We start from the raw sequence: 25,350 nt of genomic DNA on the forward strand, positions 1-25,350 counted from the left end.
TATTATGTGACATATACACTGCCTGAAAAGAAAAGTGAATCACGCAGAAAACATGGTAGGATGTAAATTTAACTTCGTACATGAGCACAACATCGGCGGGTACTTAAATAATTATAGCTGCGGTTCTCTGTGTCAGGCAGAACACTCTGTAACCTGACTCAGCTGAAAGAAGAAAATCAGCAGGCTTTCCTACGTAAGCAGCTCCTTGTTGATGTAGTCTTAGATCTGGAGAAGACATACTATAATCCTGGAAGCATAATATTCTGCTACAGCTCCACAAATTTGGTTTCCGTGGACGTGTCCTTATCTTCATATGGTTCTTTCTGTCTGCAAGATTTATTAGATCCGAGTGAAGAACGTCCCATCTGAAGGATACTCCCTATTCGTTGATGATTTCTCGCTGTTCTGTAGTTCCCGCAACCTCACAAAAACCACTCGTCATTTGGAAATGACGATCAGGTGGCTGAAGGAATGGACGAATGCACCGGGTTGTAAGTTCTCATGCGAGAAAACTTTGTAGTCCTCCCAAACTCCCTCGTTCTCTTTTTGATTTGCCTGTTTTGCAGCTAAGGAAGGCCAATTTAAATTTTAAGGAAAAGTTGAAAATTGAAGGCCTCGCCTTTGAAGAAAAACTATCGTAGCTAAAAGACGTAAGTCCTTAAACTAAGATTCCTCGAGACTAAATCCTTTAAAATGCAGGAATCATGATGCTTGATAAGTAAACCGAGCACGTATGTTCAAATTTTATACAGCCCTCATGCAGTCCTGGCTCAAATATGGATGCTACATTTACGGACCAGTAAACCTTCATATCTTCAAACTGGACGTGGTACACCACGGTGATATTTGGCTGACGACGGGGGCTTATCGAACAAGCCCAATACCTAGCTCCTGTGCAGATTCTGGTGAGCTCCTACAGTCCATATGACGGCTCCTGCTCATGTTGCATCAGGTATATGAGCCATGTCTGTTTTCGAATCGCCAGAGTCCATATCAATTGCCCGATCACCAATGGAAAGGTTTTACGACAACCCTCTGTCGGCAACGATGCGTTTTAGGATCCGTGTGAGGCAGAGTTTTGAGTTATTACAGGTTGATAGAATTTATATCCAAAGTCACACGTAGACTAGTGGATCCTCCAGCCTGCCAAAGAGGCCCAGGCTAATTTAAAATTTATGTGGTGGAGGGAGGTCTGGACTCCAGATACGACTTTATAAATAAATCTTATGAGGTTCTAAGCCGATACTCGGATTTTATTTCTGTTTACACTGGTTGATCTAAACAAGAAGACTGTATCGGTTGCTCGTTCGTGTTTGCCGAATGTGTTTTCGGAATAAGCTTCCCAGAGAAATGTTTGTATCTATTAAGAGGAATTTTTTTATCCTGCGGGTACTGAAACAGATGAGATGAGATGATGGGAGGAAATGGCTCCTCTGCTAAGATTCCCAAGCGCTCTTCGGGCCACTGAACAGACGCACCCAGCAGAGAGGATGGCTCGGGATACCTTGGGAGCTTTTCTTCTCTTGCAGAGGCAAGAGAAGAGGTCATTTGCTGCTGAGTACCAGACAAATAGATATCGGGGGAAATAAGTTTGCTGAAGCAGCCGCCAACGACGCTTACTCTCTCCGAATCACTCCTTGTTCAGTCCACCGCGAGCAGTCTTCATGTACGTGAAGAAAAATACTGTGTATTGGTGGGAGGCTCAGTGGCGATAATTCAAGGGCTATAAGCCACGATCAGTTAAATTTGATATGTGGCAGTGGCTTCTATCCCCCGACCAAGGAGAGCAGAAGAAGTATACAGCTGAGTGTTTGGCTTCCTGATCCCATCAGTGTATACAACATGTAGAACATGGGTGTCGGCACGTCACATTTGAATAATTGTCTGTGTTTTATTTTCCGACCTGAGGTCTCATCGGTGATTTCCACAGGACTTGCCTTTTATTTCAAATGATAATGAGACTATTGTGGTATAGGTTACTAAGATTTTTGTGTTATCTGGTCTCCTTCACAAAATTTTGGGATGGAGATATAAACGTGTTACAGAGTAGCTGGGTCAACTGTTATTATTGAGTCATCCAGTCATAGCAATTTGGTCCCCTTTTAAACGCTTTTGTCCTGTAATTTTTGTATTTGATCGCCATCGTCATTTTTATATGTTTCATGTCATTGTTTTTTGCAACTCTCTTTAGGTTAGTATTGGATTTTAAATACAATTCGTTGCGTTTTTGTGTTGTTACTGACTGGTCTTAGAGATTTCTGTTCGCCTGGTCGATTTTAATCACAAACTTCTTAATTATCTTCATTTATTTTATATAGGGGCACCGATGACCCAGCAATGTAGCTATAGATATAAGATTTTTCCTCCAGTAGTAAACTGGGAGCCTGTCTCTTGAAATTTAAGGGGCTCTGAACCTAGTACAGATTCCAAGCCAATATATTATACGTTAAATAGTTTCGTAACTAATTAGTTAATAGTAGTAAACAACCGATTCCTTAAAGAATCGGCATCTCATGTATAAAACACCTTCAAACCCTTGATTACTATACAAATGAGTTAATGTGTCAAATATTTGACGTCAAGCATGTAAGCGAGAAAAAATTTAGAAAAGTTTTGAAATTATGCTTGTAGTTTGTTGGAAGTTGCAAAGTGCTCTTATTATGAAACACTGTGTGGATATATTCTATGTAGTATGCGCTATATTTCAAGTGAAAGCAAGTTTGTCACGCATCTCACTCAGTCTTCAAGATGTTACATCTCCTGAGCTATATGTCGCACAATGATATAATTTTGCACAGCCGCTAACAAAGAATTAATAAATTAAAACGCCATATCTGATGATGAATTTCTGCTGTACATACAGCGAAACTGGAGGAGGCAATAAACTTTCTTCCTTTCATCATTTTGTGGGGAGTGTCACGGAATTCAGTAAAGGTTTGAAGTTATGTATAACGTTTATTGGAGGTCGCTAAGTACTGTCTTTCTTAGATAATAGATAAGTAACGTCCGGGTATTAGCACGTCGTCAGTTACGCTGCCTCAAAACAAACACATATTTTCTAACTTTTATATTTGTCTTATTGTGTTAAGCTTTAAAGATAAGATATACGTCTTAATCAGTAGATTATGATAGTGTTTTAAAGTTTTAAATTCGCTTAATAATAACACGAAGCACCAATAATCAAATTTTCTTTGCACCGGGAAGCCGTTAGACAGGCAACGGCAACTGGTACTGGGTTCTGGGTTCTGGAAACTTACTTAGTGACAGAGACTGAGCTACGTATTCTGGGCAAGAAAATACCACAACTTATTTTACTACTTCTTGGAAGCAACGGGACTAACAATTGTTCTGATCCGTTGATCTGTTTTAAGTTCAAATGGCTCTAAGCACTATAGGACTTAACATCTGAGCTCATCAGTCCCCTAGACTTAGAACTACTTAAACTTAACTAACCTAAGGACATCACATACATCCATGCCCGAGTCAGGATTCGAACCTGCAACCGTAGCAGCCACGTAGTTCCGGACTGCAGCGCCTAGAACCGCTCGGTCACAGCGGCCGGCTCGTTTTAAGTGTTTGTTTCTGGCAAAAACGGCAAATTGTAACCAAATTTTCAAAATATCTGGAAACAAAAAATGGTTCAAATGGCTCTGAGCACTATGGGACTTAACATCTGTGGTCATCAGTCCCCTAGAACTTAGAACTACTTAAACCTAACCAACCAAAGAACATCACACACATCCATGCCCGAGACAGGATTCGAACCTGTGACCGTAGCGGTCACGCGGTTCCAGACTGAAGCGCCTAGAACCGCAAGGCCACACCGGCCGGCTATCTGGAAACAAATCGCAGTGAGAATTGACGTACAACATTCTTTGGGATAAAAAAGTTTCCAGCATTTATTTTACTTCCATGCCCACGTTCAAGATTACGGGAATTCCACAAACATCTGTTGTACTAGAAACCTCCCCTGTTTGTTTGTCGGCTGTAATCTTAGAGCAGAGATATCAGCAGCCTGTTAGTGATGTAATACCAACAGCTGACGAACTATCTTCTGAGACGTCGGCTGTTAGAGAGGACACTAAACAGTCTGTAATAGTTTCGTGAAACTGAAAGAAGAAAGTCATTATTATGGTGGTCTCACATGTACAGTCGAGAAAACAAAACTGTTCGCATGTTTCCATAAGCTCGGATACCTTCGGCTGTGTACGAGACTCGCCGGCCGCTGTAGTCGAGCGGTTCTAGGCACTTCAGTCCTGAACCGCGCTGCTGCTACGGTCGCCGGTTCGAATCCTGCCTCGGGCATGGATGTGTGTGATGTCTTTAGGTTAGTTAGGTTTAAGTAGTTCTAAGTTCTAGGGGACTGATGACCTCAGATGTTAAGTCTCATAGTGCTGAGAGACATTTGAACCATTTTTGAACGAGACTCAGGCCGCAACTGATAGCGTCCTCGTACTCGTCCGATAAGATGGTTTCAGTGCGCCTGAAGCGGTAGACAGGCGCCGCGTTCAACCTCGCTGTTCCTAGAAGTGGATAAAAAAATGTTCAGATGTGTGTGAAATCTTATGGGACTTAGCTGCTAAGGTCATCAGTCCCTAAGCTTACACACTACTTAACCTAAATTATCCTAAGGAGAAACACACACACCCATGCCCGAGGGAGGACTCGAACCTCCGCCGGGATCAGCCGCACAGTTCATGACTGCAGCGCCCAAGACCGCTCGGCTAATCCCGCGCGGCAGAAGTGGATAAAGCAGTGGCGCGGGGCAGAGGTAATTGGTGGCTTCGGTGTTCGGGCTTAGGAAAGATGTCGACACCTCGGTAAGAAAATGCGTTATTATCGGTAGGGAACGTCTGTTTTCAAACGCCGTCCAACTCAAGAATGAGACTAATTTCCCTGAGAGCTCGAAAAACATTCGCAACTGCCTACGGTGTGCTGTGCTTAGAGCTCACGGGGCTGTTAATAAACAGGCCCTCTCTGATTATCACAAACTTTAGAGGCTTCTCTTCACTGAATTGAATGTAGATCGTGACTGGCACAATGTAATCTTTTCAGATGAGTCAATGGCCGGCCGCGGTGGTCTAGCGGTTCTAGGCGCTCAGTCCGGAACCGCAGGACTGCTACGGTCGCAGATTCGAATCCTGCCTCGGGCATGGATGTGTGTGATGTCCTTAGGTTAGTTAGGTTTAAGTAGTTCTAAGTTCTAGGGGACTGATGACCACAGATGTTAAGTCCCATAGTGCTCAGAGCCATTTGAACCATTTTGAGTCAATAGTTAGCTCAGTGAATGAGGGTCCGGTAATGGCCTACAGGCTACAGGGAGCACGTTACGATCCAGAGTACATGACGCTACATTCGCATGTTGGTCGCAACACATTATTGTGCTGGGGTGGATGTTATCAAATGGGGCCGAGATACTTCAAAGAATTTATGGTCGTCTCGCCGTGGATCAGTAAGTGCACATCATGAAACGTATTACGGTGCCGAATTCGAGGATGCGCTGTTCCAAAGGAGTGATCCAGTTCCAGTAGGACCACTGATACGCTCACTCGAGTCGAATTGTTCAGCAATGGTTTTCGCAACAGGCTAACGTCGATCTGATTGACTGGTTTGTATGGGCGCTGGGCTTGAATCCCATGGAAAATTTATGGGCCAAAATGAAGCTTCGCGTGAGCTTACATTAACCGATGCCCACCGCACACCTGAACAACGGTGGTACCTAGTGCGAGATACATGGGAGAGGCTCGTGGACGGTGAGACACATTTTCAGAGGCTGACCGCGTCCAAACCTCGTCGGATGAGGCAGGTAATTGATGCCAGTGTTGGTGGAACTCATACTAGCCTCATCACTAATGTGGACTCACATTACCCGCCTTCATATTACAACATTTGATGTACACTGAGGTGACAAAAGTCATCGGATACCTCCTAATATCGTGTCGGACCTCGTTTCTCCAGTTGTAGTGCAGCAACTCGACGTGACATGGACTCAACAAGTCGTTGGAAGTCTTCTGCAGAAATATTGACCCATACTGCCTCTACAGCAGTCTATAATTGCGAAAATGTTGCCGGTGCAGGATGTTGTGCACGAGTTAATCTCTCGACTTTGTCTCGTAGATGTTCGGTGGGATTCATGTCGGGTGATCTCGTTGGCCAGATCAGTGTCTCGAATTGTCCGGAATGTTCTTCAAATCAATCGCGAACAATTGTGGCCCGGTGACATGGCATCATTGTTTGGGAACATGAAGTCCATGAATGGTTGCAAATCGCCGAACATAATCATTCTCTGTCAATGATCCGTTCAGTTGGACCCAATACATACCATGTAAACACACCCCACACTATTATGAAGCAACCACGATCTTGCACAATGACTTGTTGACAACTTGGGTCGATGGCTTCGTGGGATCTGCGCCATACTCGAACTCTACTATCACCTCTTGCCAAATGAAATCAGGACTCATCTGACCCGGCCACAGTTTTCCAGTCGTCTAGCATCCAACTGATATGGTAAGTTCCCAGGACAGTCGCTGCAGATGATGTTGTCCTGTTAGCAAAGGCACTCTCGTCGGTCGTCTACGGCATAGCCCATTAACGCCAAATTTCGCAGCACTGTCCTAACGGATACGTTCGTCGTAGTCCCCTCATTGATTTCTGCGGTTATTTCACGCAGTGTTGCTTGATTGTTAACACTTACAACTCTACTCAAACGCCGCTGCTCTCGGTAGTTAACAGAGGCCCGTCGGCCACTGCATCGTCCGTGGTGTGAACTAACGCCTGAAATTTGGTATTGTCGGCGCACTCTTGATACTGTAGATCTCGGAATACTGAATTCCCTAACGATTTCCGAAGTGGAATGTCCCGTGCGTCTAGCTCCAACTACCTTCCTGCGCTCAAAGTCTGTTAACTCCCGTCGTGCGTCCATAATCACGACGGAAACCTTTTTTACACGAATCACCTGTGTACACATGACAGCTCTGCCAGTGCACTGCTCTTTTATACTTTGTGTACTCGATACTACCGCCATCTGTATCGGTGCATATGGCTATCCCATGACATTTGTCATGTTAGTTAGTTGGAGATCTAAGTGATCTCATTGTACTTGAAATTTGATTTGTTAAATTGGTGGTGCTTAATACATATAAATGTAAAAAAGGCACAAACAAATAACTCTGAATCGAAATAGACATAGTATCCTAGTATGGGACGTCTCCGAAATCACTTAACATCGACCAGTAAACAGGTAAACCCTCAAATAATAATATTCTCTTCCTTACTGCCTCTGTAAAATTTTCTGCTTTTATTGTGCAAAAGTAGCGCAGTCAAGGTATAAAAAAGTTCTTTTTTAAGTTAACATTATTCGAGACTCCCAGGATAGGATGCCACGCACTATGTTCATTTCTTTGTTTTACTCTTCAGAGAAACGAGCAGTGCGAAGTATGAATTCAGTGTCTTCTTCTTCAGACTGCACATCTGAAGCACTGTCCTCAAATTTCTGTCAGTTCCCGAATGACCGGAATATTGTGTTTTCTCTGTTTTTCTCTCTCTCTCTTTTTATTTTTCAAGAACAAAACTTTCGCTTCTGTCCCCTTTGGTTCCGCTACAGCTTTCTTCCCTTTGAATTGTTTCAAAGTTCCCCTCTATGGAGACGATTTTAACTACGAAACAGATTCAGAACCTGCTGATTCTAATAGAGCTGGTGGCACTTGATGTGGTTTGCGGATTTTGGAGTTCACCGCATAGCATTTGGACTCACATTTACTCAGTTATGCCATCTTGTATGTCAAAGTCTGGTGTATTGCAAAGTCATTGTCTCTAAGTATATGCCCGTTACATGGAACGAGTTCCGCTTTCTATAGGCTGTTCGTAGCATTTTCCATTATACCTGCTGTCAAGTAGGCCACTCCAAGTAACATAGTAATCAGAAATGAGTTTACTGCTTCACTTGGGTTATTTGCACACCATATTTCTACTTCTAATGCAGTCCAAACGATGCAATAAATTCCACAAAAGACGCTTCATTTCACGCTTTGAATCTGGTATTAAACAGATGATGTCGATACGGTTTTCCCTTGCTTTGTCTATCACACAAATGTGACATGATGCCCTCCACTATTAGCACAATAGGATCATCACTAGATGGCTTCAGAAAGTTCACAAACTTCTCATGCTACTTAGTAAAAATATGAGTCTGAGTACAGCTGCTAGGGTGGCAAGCTGCACTCATAATCATATGAATACTGGTGCAACAGCAACTCAACTTCAGATATTACAGCCGTACAAGCGCACACACCCGAAAAACACGTAATTCAAAGCTTATAAAATCAAGGAGTCTGAGATTTTACTGTCATTACTCTACGCCTCAGGCGCTTTGAGAACTAAGTTCTGATACTTCCTAATAGCGATGAGCACTTACTTTAATCAGAAACTAGCTGCCTCACATTAGCGAACTTCCCCATAGCAGACACGTTTCCTCTGTATTCAAAATCATGGCCAGTAATGATAATAGCATTTGGGTAAATTAAAAACAATGGCAATTCAGAACATAAACAGTCACTTTCTTAAAAGAAATTCTAATTGCACTAAGAAAAGCCTAGTGCATTCTGTTATCTGGCGCCTGTAGTTTCATATCCACAGACCACCGAAATTTTCTTGAAAACTGAGAAGAAATGAACCATAATCTACATTGGAGAACCATATTTTACGCTTGTCCTGTCAATTACAATGTAGTGCAATTTCCAACCTGCTTATCTCTTGCCGAGTGTTATACAGTTCCAACAACGTTGTAATAAATACACTCCTGGAAATGGAAAAAAGAACACATTGCCACCGGTGTGTCAGACCCACCATACTTGCTCCGGGCACTGCGAGAGGGCTGTACAAGCAATGATCACACGCACGGCACAGCGGACACACCAGGAACCGCGGTGTTGGCCGTCGAATGGCGCTAGCTGCGCAGCATTTGTGCACCGCCGCCGTCAGTGTCAGCCAGTTTGCCGTGGCATACGGAGCTCCATCGCAGTCTTTAACACTGGTAGCATGCCGCGACAGCGTGGACGTGAACCGTATGTGCAGTTGACGGACTTTGAGCGAGGGCGTATAGTGGGCATGCGGGAGGCCGGGTGGACGTACCGCCGAATTGCTCAACACGTGGGGCGTGAGGTCTCCACAGTACATCGATGTTGTCGCCAGTGGTCGGCGGAAGGTGCACGTGCCCGTCGACCTGGGACCGGACCGCAGCGACGCACGGATGCACGCCAAGACCGTAGGATCCTACGCAGTGCCGTAGGGGACCGCACCGCCACTTCCCAGCAAATTAGGGACACTGTTGCTCCTGCGGTATCGGCGAGGACCATTCGCAACCGTCTCCATGAAGCTGGGCTACGGTCCCGCACATCGTTAGGCCGTCTTCCGCTCACGCCCCAACATCGTGCAGCCCGCCTCCAGTGGTGTCGCGACAGGCGTGAATGGAGGGACGAATGGAGACGTGTCGTCTTCAGCGATGAGAGTCGCTTCTGCCTTGGTGCCAATGATGGTCGTATGCGTGTTTGGCGCCGTGCAGGTGAGCGCCACAATCAGGACTGCATACGACCGAGGCACACAGGGCCAACACCCGGCATCATGGTGTGGGGAGCGATCTCCTACACTGGCCGTACACCACTGGTGATCGTCGAGGGGACACTGAATAGTGCACGGTACATCCAAACCGTCATCGAACCCATCGTTCTACCATTCCTAGATCGGCAAGGGAACTTGCTGTTCCAACAGGACAATGCACGTCCGCATGTATCCCGTGCCACCCAACGTGCTCTAGAAGGTGTAAGTCAACTACCCTGGCCAGCAAGATCTCCGGATCTGTCCCCCATTGAGCATGTTTGGGACTGGATGAAGTGTCGTCTCACGCGGTCTGCACGTCCAGCACGAACGCTGGTCCAACTGAGGCGCCAGGTGGAAATGGCATGGCAAGCCGTTCCACAGGACTACATCCAGCATCTCTACGATCGTCTCCATGGGAGAATAGCAGCCTGCATTGCTGCGAAAGGTGGATATACACTGTACAAGTGCCGACATTGTGCATGCTCTGTTGCCTGTGTCTATGTGCCTGTGGTTCTGTCAGTGTGATCATGTGATGTATCTGACCCCAGGAATGTGTCAATAAAGTTTCCCCTTCCTGGGACAATGAATTCACGGTGTTCTTATTTCAATTTCCAGGAGTGTATTATCTGACAGAATTTAAGTGTCTTATTCAGATCTATTACGCTGAATAGTTAAACTTATTTTTCCCAACATATTTGTAATTTTACTTCAACACCAAAATTTATGAGCTCATAATTAAACTTTTTTCTCTCATACTCAGTGTTATCTTAATGATTTTTTCTGCTTCACCTGATTTTCTGTCTACTACTTACATATAAAAATTCCTCTTCGTCAATTTTATTAGAAGCTGATTGTTTTCGGTATTGAGAGCGATAGTGGATTTTAATGTTCCCGTATAAAAGGATTAAAGGATTGCTGTTGAGATTCGTGCTTACAATTAAAAGCGAAAATTGAGAAAAAAAAGTACGTCATTACCAGTTTCATTCGTAGCAAAGAATTGAAAGATTATTCGATTTGTTACTCAGTTCTACATTTGAAATACGAGTTACGTAAACTATAAAACTTTGCCAGAAGTCCGATTGATCGAAAATCACTTACTTCTCAAGATAATAATATTCTCTTATGCTATAAAACGAATGCCTTTAAAAATATCTTGGATGAACTTCGTCTGAAATTTGGTGAGTTTTGTGATACAGTTTTCGTTAGCTCGTACAACAATAGTTCTTTTAAAAGTTAAAATAACATTCACCAGTGTCGTAAACTACATCAGAAAGGGTGTTGGCGTCTACCACGAGGCGGACGAAAAAATATTGACCAGATGACGAGAAGGCACTTTGTCCGTGAGCTATTTGTTCGCCGACGCTAAGGCCTGTTTCGTAATTCATCTTACCTGCCCGTCAAATCATTACACATTTCATGGTCTCTGTCGACATAATTTCCAATACTGCCTCTCGCTGGTATGATAATATGTTGCCGTTATAACCCAAGATAGGCATTAACGGAGCGAAAGTGTTGCTACAATTTGTGATATGGCTGTACACACCGAGAATGTCCGACGTGGGACTTAGCCATTTTCCGCGCAAACAGTTTTATTTTGTTGATTGTATGTAGTTAAAAGTGGCATTATAAAAGATAATGCTACTCTTGCAGTAATCATAAAAGAAACTTTACCAATGACAGCCAGAGAAGATCTTGGTTGAGACTATTGTGAGCGCAGCTCTGTCAAATTTAAGAATTCTTCGGGTATTGGCCGGCCAATATACGCCATAACTAGGGTTGTTGGAGGCTCTACTGACCCTTGCGAGTTCCTGAGACGTCGATATTCCGGCACAGGTGAAAGATTGTTGGGGGTAGTTAACTGAAGGGATTCAGGCTATGACTTACGGCACGAAACTTGACTAAATAGACAGTAATATATACACTACAAATACAAGTGTTTCTATATCTATTTATTTAGCGATAATACATTGGCAAACTCTAGAATCAGAAGACTGGTTAGTACATGATTCTGTCCATAGCTGTTATTCAGCTGCTGCTCTGTGTAATCTTTTCACCAAAGTAAAAATCAGGCCTTAGCCGCACAAAAATTTTAATTTCAGTTTACCGGTTTCAATAGAGTAATCTGTCACCTTCAGAAGTTTGATACAGGCTTGAATCACATGCTAGCGCTGGTTTTGTAATGTGCTGTCAATGCTACAGCTCTTACTTTGTATGTATGTGTGACCACTTCACTTCAAGTAATCAGCCTGTCGGTTCCTATTCATCGCATATCCGAGTACTCTTTCAATGACGTCATTATCGTCCAATCCTTATTTGATGTCGGTTTACCTAAGCTCTAGGCCTGTTTCAAACTTAGGAAGGTGAACGACTAATCTGCCTGAACCGGTTAAGTGAAATTAAAATTTTTGTGCAGTTGACGACAGATTTTTATTTTGATGAAGGAACAGGTTAGTATAACTGGAAGAGGAATTAAATAAGATGAAACAGGATGAATTAGGGTCATCAGAAGTGTCTCGAAAAACTGAAGACTGCTAAGTGCTATACCGCCTACTGCACACCCCTGAGTTAAGCCCTCGTGAGTTCAATTCGATTTCTAAACTGAAGGAAACACTTCACGGCATTCGCTTCAGAACTGCTACAAATTCGTCGGGCAATAGACCGCACCGCTCGAACTGTCAACACAACTGGCACTGGTAAGAGTATCCTATGACTTCATATCACTGGCAACGGGTTATACACAATGCTGGTGACTACTTTGAAAGTCAGTAAAACTTTGAAACACTTATCTATTTTGTACGAACTGTAAATAAATAGTTGCCACTATTAAAGTTCCAACCCTCGTAACTGAACATTGTACGAAATGTGACGGCTCTTAACGATGTTTCAATTTCAAGTGATCACAGACTCGTAAGATGCAGAGTAAAAGTGAATAGGAACAAGAAAGGAGCGGACTCATTACGCAAGAAGTCAGAAATGTAGATTACCGGCATTTATTTAAGAATAGGGAGATATGCAAAAGATGTGCAAGCACATCATCATATTAAAAAAAAAGAAAATGGCTCGGAGCACTATGGGACTTAACTTATGAGGTCATCAGTCCCCTAGAACTTAGAACTTCTTAAACCTAACTAACATAAGGGCATCACACACATCCATGCCCGAGGCAGGATTCGAACCTGCGACCGTAGCGGTCGCGCGGTTCCAGACTGTAGCGCTTAGAACCGCTCGTCCACCCCGGCCGGCCCATCACCATATAAAATTACGATTATAATGTGTAGACATAAGTGCAATTATTTATCAAAATAAATTTTACAAACAATAGTTAGTTGCAGGGATGTAAAAAGTAAATCAAATTTCAAATGGAACGTGCAAGCTATTAAAGAGAAGGCGGGAGCTTGAAGCAAACGATAGTAGGGACATGGTGGAATATGCAGAATTAAACAAAACTATTCGTAAATGTTTAAAAGAGGATGTTAAAATATACAATGACAATATGGCAAGAGAAAGCGATGCAAACGATGAATGTATTAAGAAGACAAAACAGAAATCTATACTAGGTAGATAACTTTCATGATTTACGACGGCAGATGGCAGGGGTAACTAACAATAACTAGAAAATCATGCAAGTACTCCAAACCTTCTTTCAATATTTGGATAGTTCAAGACATGAACAATTATACAGTAAGAAAAATTTTAACATTCTGATTGTAATGCCCATGCGAAGTGTGTAAATTCATTTGAGGAATGAAGAAAGGTAAGGCTCATATAGAGGATGATATTTCAGTAGCAACTACTGAAGCTGGAGGAAAAGCTGTACAAAACTTTATCTCATTTTTGTGAAAACGGAAAGTTGCCCAAAACTGTTCTAATACTGTAGTTAATCTACTTCGAAAGAAAGAAGACAGACAAGATATAAAATAAATTTAGAGCTATCAGCCTCCTCTTCGTTCTTTACAAGATATTCACTAAATTTTCACCAACCAGATAACAAAGAAGCATTGTAATCTGGCGAAGCAACAAGCGGACTTTGAGAGTAGATATGTCGTAATGCACCATTTGTTAACAGTTTACTAAATTATAGAACTAAACAATGAGTATGGATGACCACTTATTCTAATGAAAAAATAAAATAAGACAAAACCTCTTAGATTGTTTGGAACACTTGGGGCCACTCGCTGTTAACTGTTTTGCAAATCTTCGATTAATTGCAACATAGCTCTGAGCAAATTTTGCACGATCTACACAGCTGGTCCAGCTTCTCTGCTGACTACAAACAACAAATCTAGGCTATTTTACTTTTTATTACAGCGTGATATGTACTTGCAGCCATCCACATGTCGGTCTTTCATGATATCTCTAAGTCATTCACGGGGAACGTCAGGATGATTACTTCAGCAGAACTACAGACTAGGCCTTTCCGTTTATTTGAGCAGAAGGGATACTGGTCCAACTCTAAATATCTTCATGTCGAAGGAACATCAAAACTGAACTCTTCTTTCCCCCTCCTTACTTCTCTCCTTTCTTCTCCTCGTTCCTCGTCCCTTCCATCCTGATCCTCAAAAATGTGCTCTTGGTATATAGAAAACATTTTTACGTAACTGTTAATGTAGAAATATTTGACGCTGACTTTATTGTGTGTAAAGAAATAATGAGCACTTGTTCACACAGCGAAGTCAGTGTCGAACTAACGTGCTCATTCTAAATTAACGTGTCCTATTTATACTCTGCAGTCTATTTGGTAATTCTATATTTTGGTTTTGACTTTGATGTGGAAAAGAAAACATTTCTTTCTAAAAGTTTATTTAGGAAAGCCGATTAGCTTGTTAGTCCAAAATAATTCTTTTCAGGCAGCGGCACAAATTTACGAAGATTGACGCATTTCTGTACACACATCCGCGAAATGAGAAAAGAAAGGCTCATCTTATAAAAAGACCGTTTTGTGGCACAAAGGAGGACAGGCGTTCCTGGTGAGCCTGGAGCACAAACGGTTCAGCTGTAGTGTGAACACAATAGCAAACACGGAAGGCAGACTGATATACAGAAATAGGCAAACAGCGGGAATTAAAATGAGAGCGAAGGGCTCTGCACCAAGCGAAAGGTGTTGTAGAGGAATAAAAGCGGATATGTGCGAATAGGATTCACGTTCTGAGGGTTCCGTACAAACTTAATTATGTATATATGTAGCTGATCTGTACGTTTTGGTACGTGAGTTTGCGAGTATCAGCATATGTGAGATAAATGGCCATATCTTTTGATTGCATTGATTTAGAAGCTTAAGTTCTTTACACCGCTCCTCTTTTACACAGGAATAACTGCACTTCACACACTCACGTGGCTGTCTGGACAGTCCTAGTGGGACGTATCATAATTCCCTCTCTCTGACACAAACTGAGCTCATTCGTTGACATCAGTAAGTAGTTATTTCTCTCCTTGGAGATTAGCAATGCCTCCTACTTTTTACCTGTACAAATTTGCCCTTGGATTCCCGTTTTACAGGGTAGGGTTGGATCATGAAACACTGACTGTACACATCCACACTTTCCACTGGGAACCAAACCAATAAATGAACCTGTCTCCATCGGTTTGAATCTCGACTGTTGCCGTATAATAAAACAATGATAAACTCTGTTCCGTTGGTTCTCCTATATGCTATAGTTCAGCCGTTAATTCTTGTTGAACCTTCCGCAGGCCAGCTAGAAATTGCCTTGGAGGTAGAAATGTAGGACTTAATTGTCTGTGTACTTCATGGTGTACTGCCTCCTGCCACGTTGCATCACCTAGGCTGTCTGTCAGGGATCGTAGCAACATTGCTATGGCCAGTCTTACATCTAGTAAGAATAGTCGAGCTTGTTCCGTGTCAAAATCCCGCTTGATTGTTCCTATAGTTGTCTTCATATACTCTGTTAATTCCGCAGTTAATTCTCGTATATTGCTGGTGTTATTGAACTAACCTTGCTCCAGATTTTCGAACTGTGTGGTACGCCACTCCACTGTCGTTCTATTGCTATGCGCTATTCCCCGTAACTGTCTCCCAGGGTGTTATTTAATTCCTGGATGTTGTCATTAACTGCTGTTTCAAACATCGTCTTCAACAACTTTATACCAGCATCCAGTCATCCCCTCTTCCGTCGCATCAGCGTACGTGGAGCTAAATACAGCACTTGGCACAACAGATCTCTTAATCGCTCATACGAGAGTCGTAACCCCTGGTACTCTCCCCGTATTTCCCCTAATATTCCTTAACTTCCAGCTTAGAAATGAATCCCGGCGAATGTCTCTTCCAATCTTCGTATCTCATCTGTTACTTCCCATATATTTTATGTTAGCCTTAATGATCACAGGTGACTTGTTAACACGACGTCCTCCTTCCTGGAAAGCAACACTACACTTCTGCTTAGAGTAATTGGTTTCGTAGTGCGGTTTAATTTAATTGGCTCTGAGCACTATGGGACTTAACATCTATGGTCATCAGTTCCCTAGAACTTAGAACTACTTAAACCTAACTAACCTAAGGACATCACACAACACCCAGCCATCACGAGGCAGAGAAAATCCCTAACCCCGCCGGGAATCGAACCCGGGAACCCGGGCGTGGGAAGCGAGAACGCTACCGCACGACTTTCGTAGTGCGTCCACTACTTCTCCTCGAAGAGATGCAGTATCCTCAGAATGCTTGTATCCATCCTGGACTTTCTCGATGGTAACGCCACCTGCGGAAAGGAATTCGCATCATTCTCCCTTCCCCTCTCGCAAGGTTCAAATGGCTCTAAGTACTATGGGACTTAACATCTGAGGTCATCAGTCACCTAGACTTAGAACTACTTAAACCTAACTAACCTAAGGACATCACACACATCCATGCCCGAGGCAGGATTCGAGCCTGCGACCGTAGCAGCAGCGCGGTTCCGGACTGAAGCGCCAAGAACCGTTCGGCCACAGCGGCCGGCCTCTCGCAAGCGTAGTCGTACATAGTTCATTATTACATCAGGTACCGTATTACAGAAGCATATAGAAGCATATTCCCGTCCACTTGTTAACTAATTATCCATCACAAAACTTAACAACAATGCAACATAACCCACAAAATCACAACAACTCCATCATAATACGACAATGACTGAACTATCACGTATTTTGTCACAAAACCATTTACATCATCATCATCATCATCATCATCATCAGCCAATTCAATCATTAAATGATGTGCCCTCTTCGAGTCGTGGATTCAGGTAGGCTTTCAGCAGTCTTCTCCAAGTGGGACGGTCTCGGGCAGTTCTCTGCCAGGTGTTACCAGCGATCTTCTTGATGTCTTTGTCCCATCTGTCTGGTGGTCTTCCTCTAGGCCTCCGGTGCTCTCTCGGACTCCACTCCAGTACTAGCTTCATCCATCTGTTGTCTTTTCTTCTTGAGACGCGGCCAGCCCACTGCCATTTCAAGGAACCTACTGTCTCTAAGATGTCATTAACCTTCTTCACAGACCGGATGTCATCTGCCCTTTTCCTGTCCTTTCTTGTATAGCCCAGCATTGATCTCTCCATGGCTCTCTGTGCTGTCCTAAGTTTCCCTTTTGTAAATGAGTTCAGTGTCCATGTCTCATGTCTCGCAGCCATACGTCATCACAGGGAGAATGCATTGATCAAATACTGCTTTCTTCAAATTTACTGGCTTTTTTGATCTGAATACTTCTGAATTCTTCCCAAATGCTTGCCAGCCAAGCTTGATGCGTCGATAGATTTCTGGCCTTATGTCTCCCTTCATATTTATAATCTGGCCAAGGTAGACATATTCACTGACCTCTTCTAGTAGACTGTCCTTGACTTTCACATTTCCAGCTGGGACCCATTTGTTGGACATTACTTTTGTTTTGGAAAGGTTCATGTTCAAGCCAACCAGATGACATTCCGATGCTAGATCTGTAACTAAGTTTTGGAGCTCTGCGAAGTCTTTGGTCAGTAAGGCAATATCATCAGCAAATCTCAAGTTGGTAAGCCTTCTTCCATTAACTCTAATTCCCTTACCTTCCCAGCTCAGCTTTGACATAGCCATTTCCAATACAGCAGAGAACAGTTTTGGCGAGATGGGATCGCCTTGCTTGACACTCCTCATGATGCGGAATTCTTTAGCTGATTCGCCGATGTTAACATAAGCTGAAGAATTTTCGTAGATTTTCCTGAGCACTTCAGTGTATGCTGCTCCCACTCCTTGCTCACTCAAACCATTTACATACATCGCACAATTCGATATCTACTTGTAACGACCTAACGGTTCAATTTCATATCGTCAGCTCTGCTAATCTCGATCACTGAAAACGGTCTCTAGCACCTCCTCCTCACTACCTCACGCCCTTACCTTTTAAAAAAGTTGAATGTTCTCACACATGTAATTAACTAGTTAAAATTGTGTGCCTTTATTAATTAAGTAATCATTCTCATTTATAGATAAATTACGGTGTCTTTTTATTAATTACTTTAGCTGGAACCATATGCTGAAAATGGAAAAGTTGTAGAATAAACTATCAACGATTTTTAAATAACGAAAAGCTGTAGAGCTATTTTGATTGTTCTTATTTGTACACTATACTAATCAGCTAATAACTGAAATGCTTTACAGTGTGCGTAGTATGTCATACAGCTGTGACATGGGCAAACGGAATCCGAACACCCCAGGCAATGCAAATTGGCCATTAATTAACACTTCACTTCCTACCTGCTTTGACATCTTCAATTTTTGTAGTCCTGTCTTCCTCAGTTGCGTGTAATATTTTACGGTATACTGATGATTTTTACTTTATAGAGCGTCTGACTACAACTGTATGAAACATAATTTTCGTGCCATACGCTCTTCGCCTTTATTTTCTGCAAGGTATCTTCAGTGGCAGGTTGCATGGACGATTTTCTACATATTACGTTCCTATTGCATTTTTGGTGTTCAGTTCCTCGTGCTGTGAAATGTGGGGAAAAAACCGCAAATTGCCATTTGTAAGAAGAGGAACAACACCAAAAATGCAACAGGAGCGTAATATGTAGAAAATCATCAACCGCAACCTGCCACTGAAGATGCCTTGGCATGAAAGTTGTTTCATTCAGTTGTAGTCAGACGGTCCACAAAGTAAAACTATCAGGATACCGTAATACCTGCTTTGATCTTCTTCTCCAGTATCCACGATGGGTACAGTGCAGTTCATGCATATCCAGCAAAGGCAAGAGCTGCTACTTAAAATATTTTTTAAAATAACTTAAGCCTAATATTCCATCAAAAACATTCAGTATACAGGCCCCAAAAACTGCTTATATGTCATTGAAAAATTGCATAATGAAAACATGTGCATTGCATATTATGTCATATATTGAATTTATCTCCTACTATTGTAACAACTAATTAGTAACACACAGTAATTCTGTACTCCATATAATGTTGGTAATCTTATTTGTATGTAATTTTATTTATTCCATTTTAGATTAATTTCATACAATAGCAAAGAGATATTTTACTGTACCCATATCGACTATACAGCATCTGTAAGTTAACATTGTTATGACTGTAAGCTCTTTGCAAACATTGTTCTTGTTTGTAATGTGAAGCTGGGCCACGTTTTGTAAACGTTATTCGTGTGTGCTGAGTGTGTAATTAAAATGATGAAGTTAAAAGTGACGCCCATTGACTGGAATAGCACTCACATAGTGCATATTGAAAAGTGTATGAAGCTTGCGTTCGAAAACATAAACGCACGAATATTTCGTCAGGCAGAACTACACAGCTCGTAAGTACACTAACCTGCAAGTTTACTAATGTTTATAAAAACCATCTCATGAGCAATTAGATCTTGTAAAAGAAGTAAATCTCTCGTAAAAATACCATTACCGATATGACAACAAAATATTTCTTTTCTTTCCCAGTGCAGCAAACGAATAACACAAACAAAACTAGGTCCAACTAAGAATGCTTGTAACCTGCCATCTGAAGATGGATTTGTAAAGGAAAATCCGAAACCGGTCATGGTCTGAAGATAATAAACCTTTTTAAACCATACATGTGGCTGGTAGCTGTTTTTTATATAAATTATAAACCTTACCGTGAAATGTTCCAACTAAATTTTAGTATAGCTAATAACTTAAGTGTTTTCTTTGTTTTTAAAAGTTCAACTGCCTCAAAATTTCGTTAAAGACGTTAGCTCTAATTTTGAAAGTGCGTTCTAGAACTGTATAAAGATGAATAAACTCTGAATGCTTTAATTAAAATTTATTGTGCCTTGATACATGGGAACATAGTGTCATGATACTTTACCTGAATATTAACCGAGGGAAAGGACTGTATGTACCTTACAAAACTCTTCAATATGTATTCAGCAGATTACTATAACTGTAAATGTGTTGGAAAACTAAAATGGTGAAGATACACGCAGTTAAACTGCAAGAATTATTTCATTATTACTATTACTACTAGTGTAGAGAAATGGATGCTTACAGTTTGGTTTTAACATAGCAATTACCATTGACTGTAAAATATCTAACATTTATTACTGTCATAAAATAATTCTGTTAAGCTCACTGGTAATCTTTGTGTAATCTTTCAACAGTAACAAGAACAATTAATACCATTTCTCATTACTTACGAATTGTAAAATATTTTTGCTTACATCAGTTATTATTCACATTGCTTAACTATTACTGCTGGGTTGGCTTTTAATCAGCAAGATCACTTTTCTTAACAAATACTTCAGTAACACTTCTCTTACTTTGTTGGCTAACTAAATATTTACCTAATGGAAGCAAAAGATCGTATTCTGACTTAATAGATGCTATATACCGATTATTATACTGTGTGGCTTAATTGAATTAAACTGTAAGACATTCTATCCGTAAAAGTTCACTGTTATCAAGTATTATGAAGCAGTAGTAACTTTACTTTGATAAGCTATTAAATAATGTTCTTTATATGCAATCACTGAGTTACTGGAATTAATACGTTGTTTCTCGGAAACAAGCAAACACTAACCATCTTTAATTCATTTATTATTGCTAATACACAGATCATCTTACTTAAAGTTTTAAAAAAAGCAGTAGTCAGATCTTGCCTTATTGAGTTCGTGGTCGACGACTTTTGTGCTCAGATAATTGTTATTTTTTTATGTGGCTTCATGTGCTTTTCATCATGTAGAAATAACCAATTAGTTCTTGGTGTGATCATTCATGTAACATGAAGCGACGAAGTGACAAATAAATTCTATTTTTGCTACACAGGCAAATAAAAAGATGTGTGCCGTTAAAAATATACTGGCTATTTAATTAAATATGATGTGAAGCTTGAGGCTTGTGAGAAGTGTTTGAAAATGATCGACGGTCGAATTTAGCTAATAGCACAGACAATAAATAGGTTACAGCCTGCATGGATCATGTTTCCGTTGTTTAAACATACTGAGGCTGTGGACCCGCACAAGAACAACATTCTGTTTTCGACTACGTTATCAGTGCACTGTCAAAGCTGAAATTTATTCTGTGTTTACATCTCACTCACGATGTAAGATATATTTCAGTATTCTTCACTAGTATAGTTTCTTTGACAACGACAGTCAATTAATACACACTATGTGATGAAAAGTATCCGGATACCTGGCTGAAAATGACATACAAATTCGTGGCGCCCTCCATCGGTAATGCTGGAATTCAATATGTTGTTGGCCCACCGTTAACCTTGATGACAGCTTCCACTCTCGCAGGCACACGTTCAGTCAGGTGCTGGAAAATTTCTTGGAAAATGACAGCCCATTCTTCACGGAGTGCTGCACTCCACACAACGTTTTTGCACTGTTCAATCGTCCAATGTTCACGCTCTGTACACCAAGCGAGGCGTCGTTTGACATTTTCCGGCGTGATGTGTGGCTTATGAGCAACCTCTCGACCATGAAATCCAAGTTTTCTCACCTCCCGCCTAACTGTCATATTACTTGCAGTGGATCCTGATACAGTTTGGAATTCCTGTGTGATGGTCTGGATAGATGTCTGAGTATTACACATTACAATCCTCTTCAACTGTCGGCGACCTCTGTCAGTCAACAGACGAGGTCATCCTGTACGCTTTTGTGCTGTACGTGTCCCTTCACGTTTCCACTTCACTATCACATCGGAAACAGTGGACCTAGGGGTGTTTAGGAGTGTGGAAATCTCGCGTACAGACGTATGACACAAGTGACACCCAATCACCTGACCACGTTCAAAGTCCGTGAGTTCCGCGGAGCGCCCCATTCTCACGATGTCTAATGACTACTGAGGTCGCTGATATGGAGTACCTTGCATTAAGTGGCAGCACAATGCACCTAATATGAAAAACGTATGTTTCTGGGCGTTTCCGAATACTTTTGATCACATAGTGTATATATATATAATGTGTGTATGTGTAATAGAAAGAAAGGCATTTCACATAAGTCGGTGTTTATAAAAGCCATGCTTGATTTTCAGACAGAGGAAAAACAGAAACAACAGCTTCTACCTTCAACGATATTATTGAATCATGAAATGTATTCGCAGTTGCGACAATCAACTATATGATGGACACGTTCCATTACCTTGGAGATTTGCACCTCAATTTGGTCCTACGGAACTAGACGTATAAAATAAATGGAATGACGACAGCGAAAATTTATGCCGGACCGGGACTCGAACCCAGATTTCTCGCTTTACGCTAGCGGTCACTTTAATCGCTTTAACTATCCGTGGATAACTCATGGTCCGACCCAAACTTCCACATGCCGTCGTTCATGCGTCACAACCTGCACTCGTACACATAATGTAATTTCCATGGGGGTGGGCATTTTAAAGGCAATTCGCTGCCTGGTATCGGCGGATAAATACGATACTGCAAAAGGGAGAAAGGAAGGTTGAGTTAAACATCCCATCGACAGAGATGTCATTAGAGACAGAGCACAAGCTCGAATTGTGTCAGGGATGGGGAAGAAAATCGGCCGAGCCCTTTCAAAGGAACCATCCCGGAATTAGCCTGGAGCGATCTATGGAAATCACGAACAACCTAAATAGGAATGGCCGGACGCGGGTTTGAACCTTCGTCCACCCGAATGCGAGTCCAGTGTTCTAACCACTGCGCCACCTCGCTCGGTACGATAATGCAGTGCCTGTGTTGTTAAGAAATACGATGGAAAGTTCCTTCGAACATGCATGCGTGTACGAAGTAAGAAGAACGATGCAATGTCCTTTCGGACATGTATGCAGGTCCGAAGGAACTTTGCAGCGCACTTCATAACAACACAGGCACTGAGAGATTATTAACGTAGTGTAATTCGATAAATTTTGCTGTGTAATCATTTTGAAACAGCAAATAGCTGCATTCCTTTTGTCAGTGTATGTCTGTTTCATATTTCTTTTCAGTATTAACATCAGGACCCATCTCAAATGACCTCAGAGTGTTCCTTCAACTGAGGACAAATATATTGTTGTGGTTATTGTTGTTGTTGTGGTCTGAAGCCAGAAGAATCATTTTCTGCACGTCTCCACGGTATTCTTTTTGTTCTCTGGAAGTCTCTTCATCTGTACAAAACTGCTGTAACTTACATCCACGTGATCCTTAGTACTGTAATCATCTCTTGGCCTCCCTCTTCAGTTTTTACCCCCTAATACTTCCTCCATTACCAAACTGGCGATTCCTTCTTCTACTCAAGCTACGCCATAAATTTCTTTTTTCTCCATTTCGGTTCAGTACCACCGTATTAGTTGCCCGAACTACCCACCTTATCTTCAGCATTTTTCTTTAGAACCAATATTGAAAAGCTTCTATTCTCTTGTTGTCTGAACCGCTTATCTGTCACCTTTCACTTCCACAGAAGGCTACACTCTACACAAATGCCTTCAGAAAAGACTCCCTAACCATTAAATTTATATTAGATATTTACATTTCTTGTTTCTCAGAAATACTTTTCTTGTAATTGCCAGTATGCATTTTATATCTTCTCAACTTCAGTCATTATCAGTTATTTTACTGCCCATATAGCAAAACCCCTACATTATTCTTTAGTCTCATTTCCTAATCTAATTCCCTTAGCATCGCCTAATTTAATTCGATTATCCCTGTTCTGCTTTTGTTACTGTTCATCTTATATCCTCCTTTCACGACACAGTACATCCCTCTCAACTGCTCTTCCACGTCCTTTGTCGTATCTCAGGTTTGCTGATGACGCTGTAATTCTGTCATAGTTTTTATTTCTTTTCCCTGAACTTCAGTTCCCTTTCCACCGAGCGAGGTGGCCCAGTGGTTAGCACACTGGACTCGCATTCGTGTGGATGACGGTTCAAACCCGTCTCCGGCCATCCTGATTTAGGTTTTCTGTGATTTCCCTGAATCGTTTCAGGCAAATGCCTGGATGGTTCCTTTGAAAGGGCACGGCCGATTTCCTTCCCAGTCCTTCCCTAATCCGAGCTTGTGCTCCGCCTCTAATGACCTCGTTGTCGACGGGACGTTAAACACCAATCTCCTCCTTCCCTTTCCAAATTGCTCCTCGGTTTCTTTTATTGCTTGCTCAGTGTACAGACTGTCCGCCCCCGGTAGCTGAGTGATGCCAGAACGGTAGCTCAGTGTGTTCGGTCAGAGAGGCGCTGGCCCTCTGTAATAAAAAAAAAAAAAAAAAAAAACTGAGTAAAGGAATCAATGATCAACTTGAACGGATGTCCCATGACGTCCACCCAGACCAAACGCAACGAACATTACCGAACAAAATAAAAAAAATAAAAATAAAAATAAAAAAAGTGGTCAGCGAGACACAATGTCAATCATAGGGCCCGGGTTCGATTCCCGGTTAGGTCGGAGATTTTCTCCGCTCAGGAACTGGGTGTTGTATTGTCCTAATCATCATTTCATCCCCATCGACGCGCAAGTCGCCGAAGTGGCGCCAAATCGAAAGGCTTGCACCCGGCGAACGGTCTACCCGACGGGAGGCCCTAGTCGCACGACATTTATTTTTAGTGTACAGACTAAGTGACGTAGGGGATACGCTAATACCCTATACCACTCCCTTCTCAACAACTGTTTCGCTTTCATGTCCTCCGACTATTATAACAGCAGTCTGGTTTCTGTACGGGTTCTAAATAACCTTTCGCACCCTGTATTTGTTCTATCTTGCAGAAGTTACAGTACGGTTTTGGATCTCAGGGAAAGGTACTGAAGTGCTCCGACTGACAGGTTCTGAGAAAGTGTTCTGTTATGTTTGCAGGCGGTGGTCGCGAGGCGGAGCCGCCGCAGCCGCAGACGCAGCCGGAGCCGTCTTTCGACCCGTCGACGCCGCTCAACGTGACAGCGCTGGTCGGAAAGTCTGCGAGACTCACCTGCCGAGTTCGCAATCTGGGCAACCGCACGGTCAGTCGCTGCGCGCCACCAATCTCGTGTACTACCCCACCACGATATTATTGCAGTTGGTGACCCGTGGCCGTTATCGGAAACACGCGGTGACGTTACAGTAAACAAGTACAGTGGTGACGTTGGAAAACGCATTGCACTGTGCATGCTTTCAGACAGCTGTGCATGCAATATGAAGTGGTTCAGCACGTCCTGGTGAATATCAGTATAACAGCTCATGATAAGCCCAGTCCCGTCCTCACTCCCAGGTGCAATAATACTGTGGTCGACTAATAGCAGCCTCTGTCCGCTAAGCATGCTAAGGACATGACCAGCGTCTCAGCACCGTCATGTTAACGCCCGAGAAACGAGGTAGGGAGGAAACAATAACGTACACTCTTGTATTCTTACAAGCTG

The 25,350-nt window shown here is 42.2% G+C and overlaps 1 protein-coding gene across 2 annotated transcripts in view; it reads left to right on the forward strand.

Annotated features, from left to right (window-relative positions):
• LOC126249757 (protein turtle homolog B-like) overlaps positions 1–25,350 on the forward strand; it is a 472,837-nt gene that overhangs the window by 169,816 nt on the left and 277,671 nt on the right. For both annotated transcript variants that reach the window (XM_049951444.1, XM_049951445.1), the window contains exon 2: positions 24,812–24,954. In XM_049951444.1, the coding sequence (XP_049807401.1) occupies positions 24,812–24,954 (143 nt within the window). The remainder of the gene's footprint in view (positions 1–24,811; positions 24,955–25,350) is intronic.

Source organism: Schistocerca nitens, chromosome 3, assembly GCF_023898315.1.
Source record: "Schistocerca nitens isolate TAMUIC-IGC-003100 chromosome 3, iqSchNite1.1, whole genome shotgun sequence".
NCBI classification, from domain to species: domain Eukaryota; kingdom Metazoa; phylum Arthropoda; class Insecta; order Orthoptera; family Acrididae; genus Schistocerca; species Schistocerca nitens.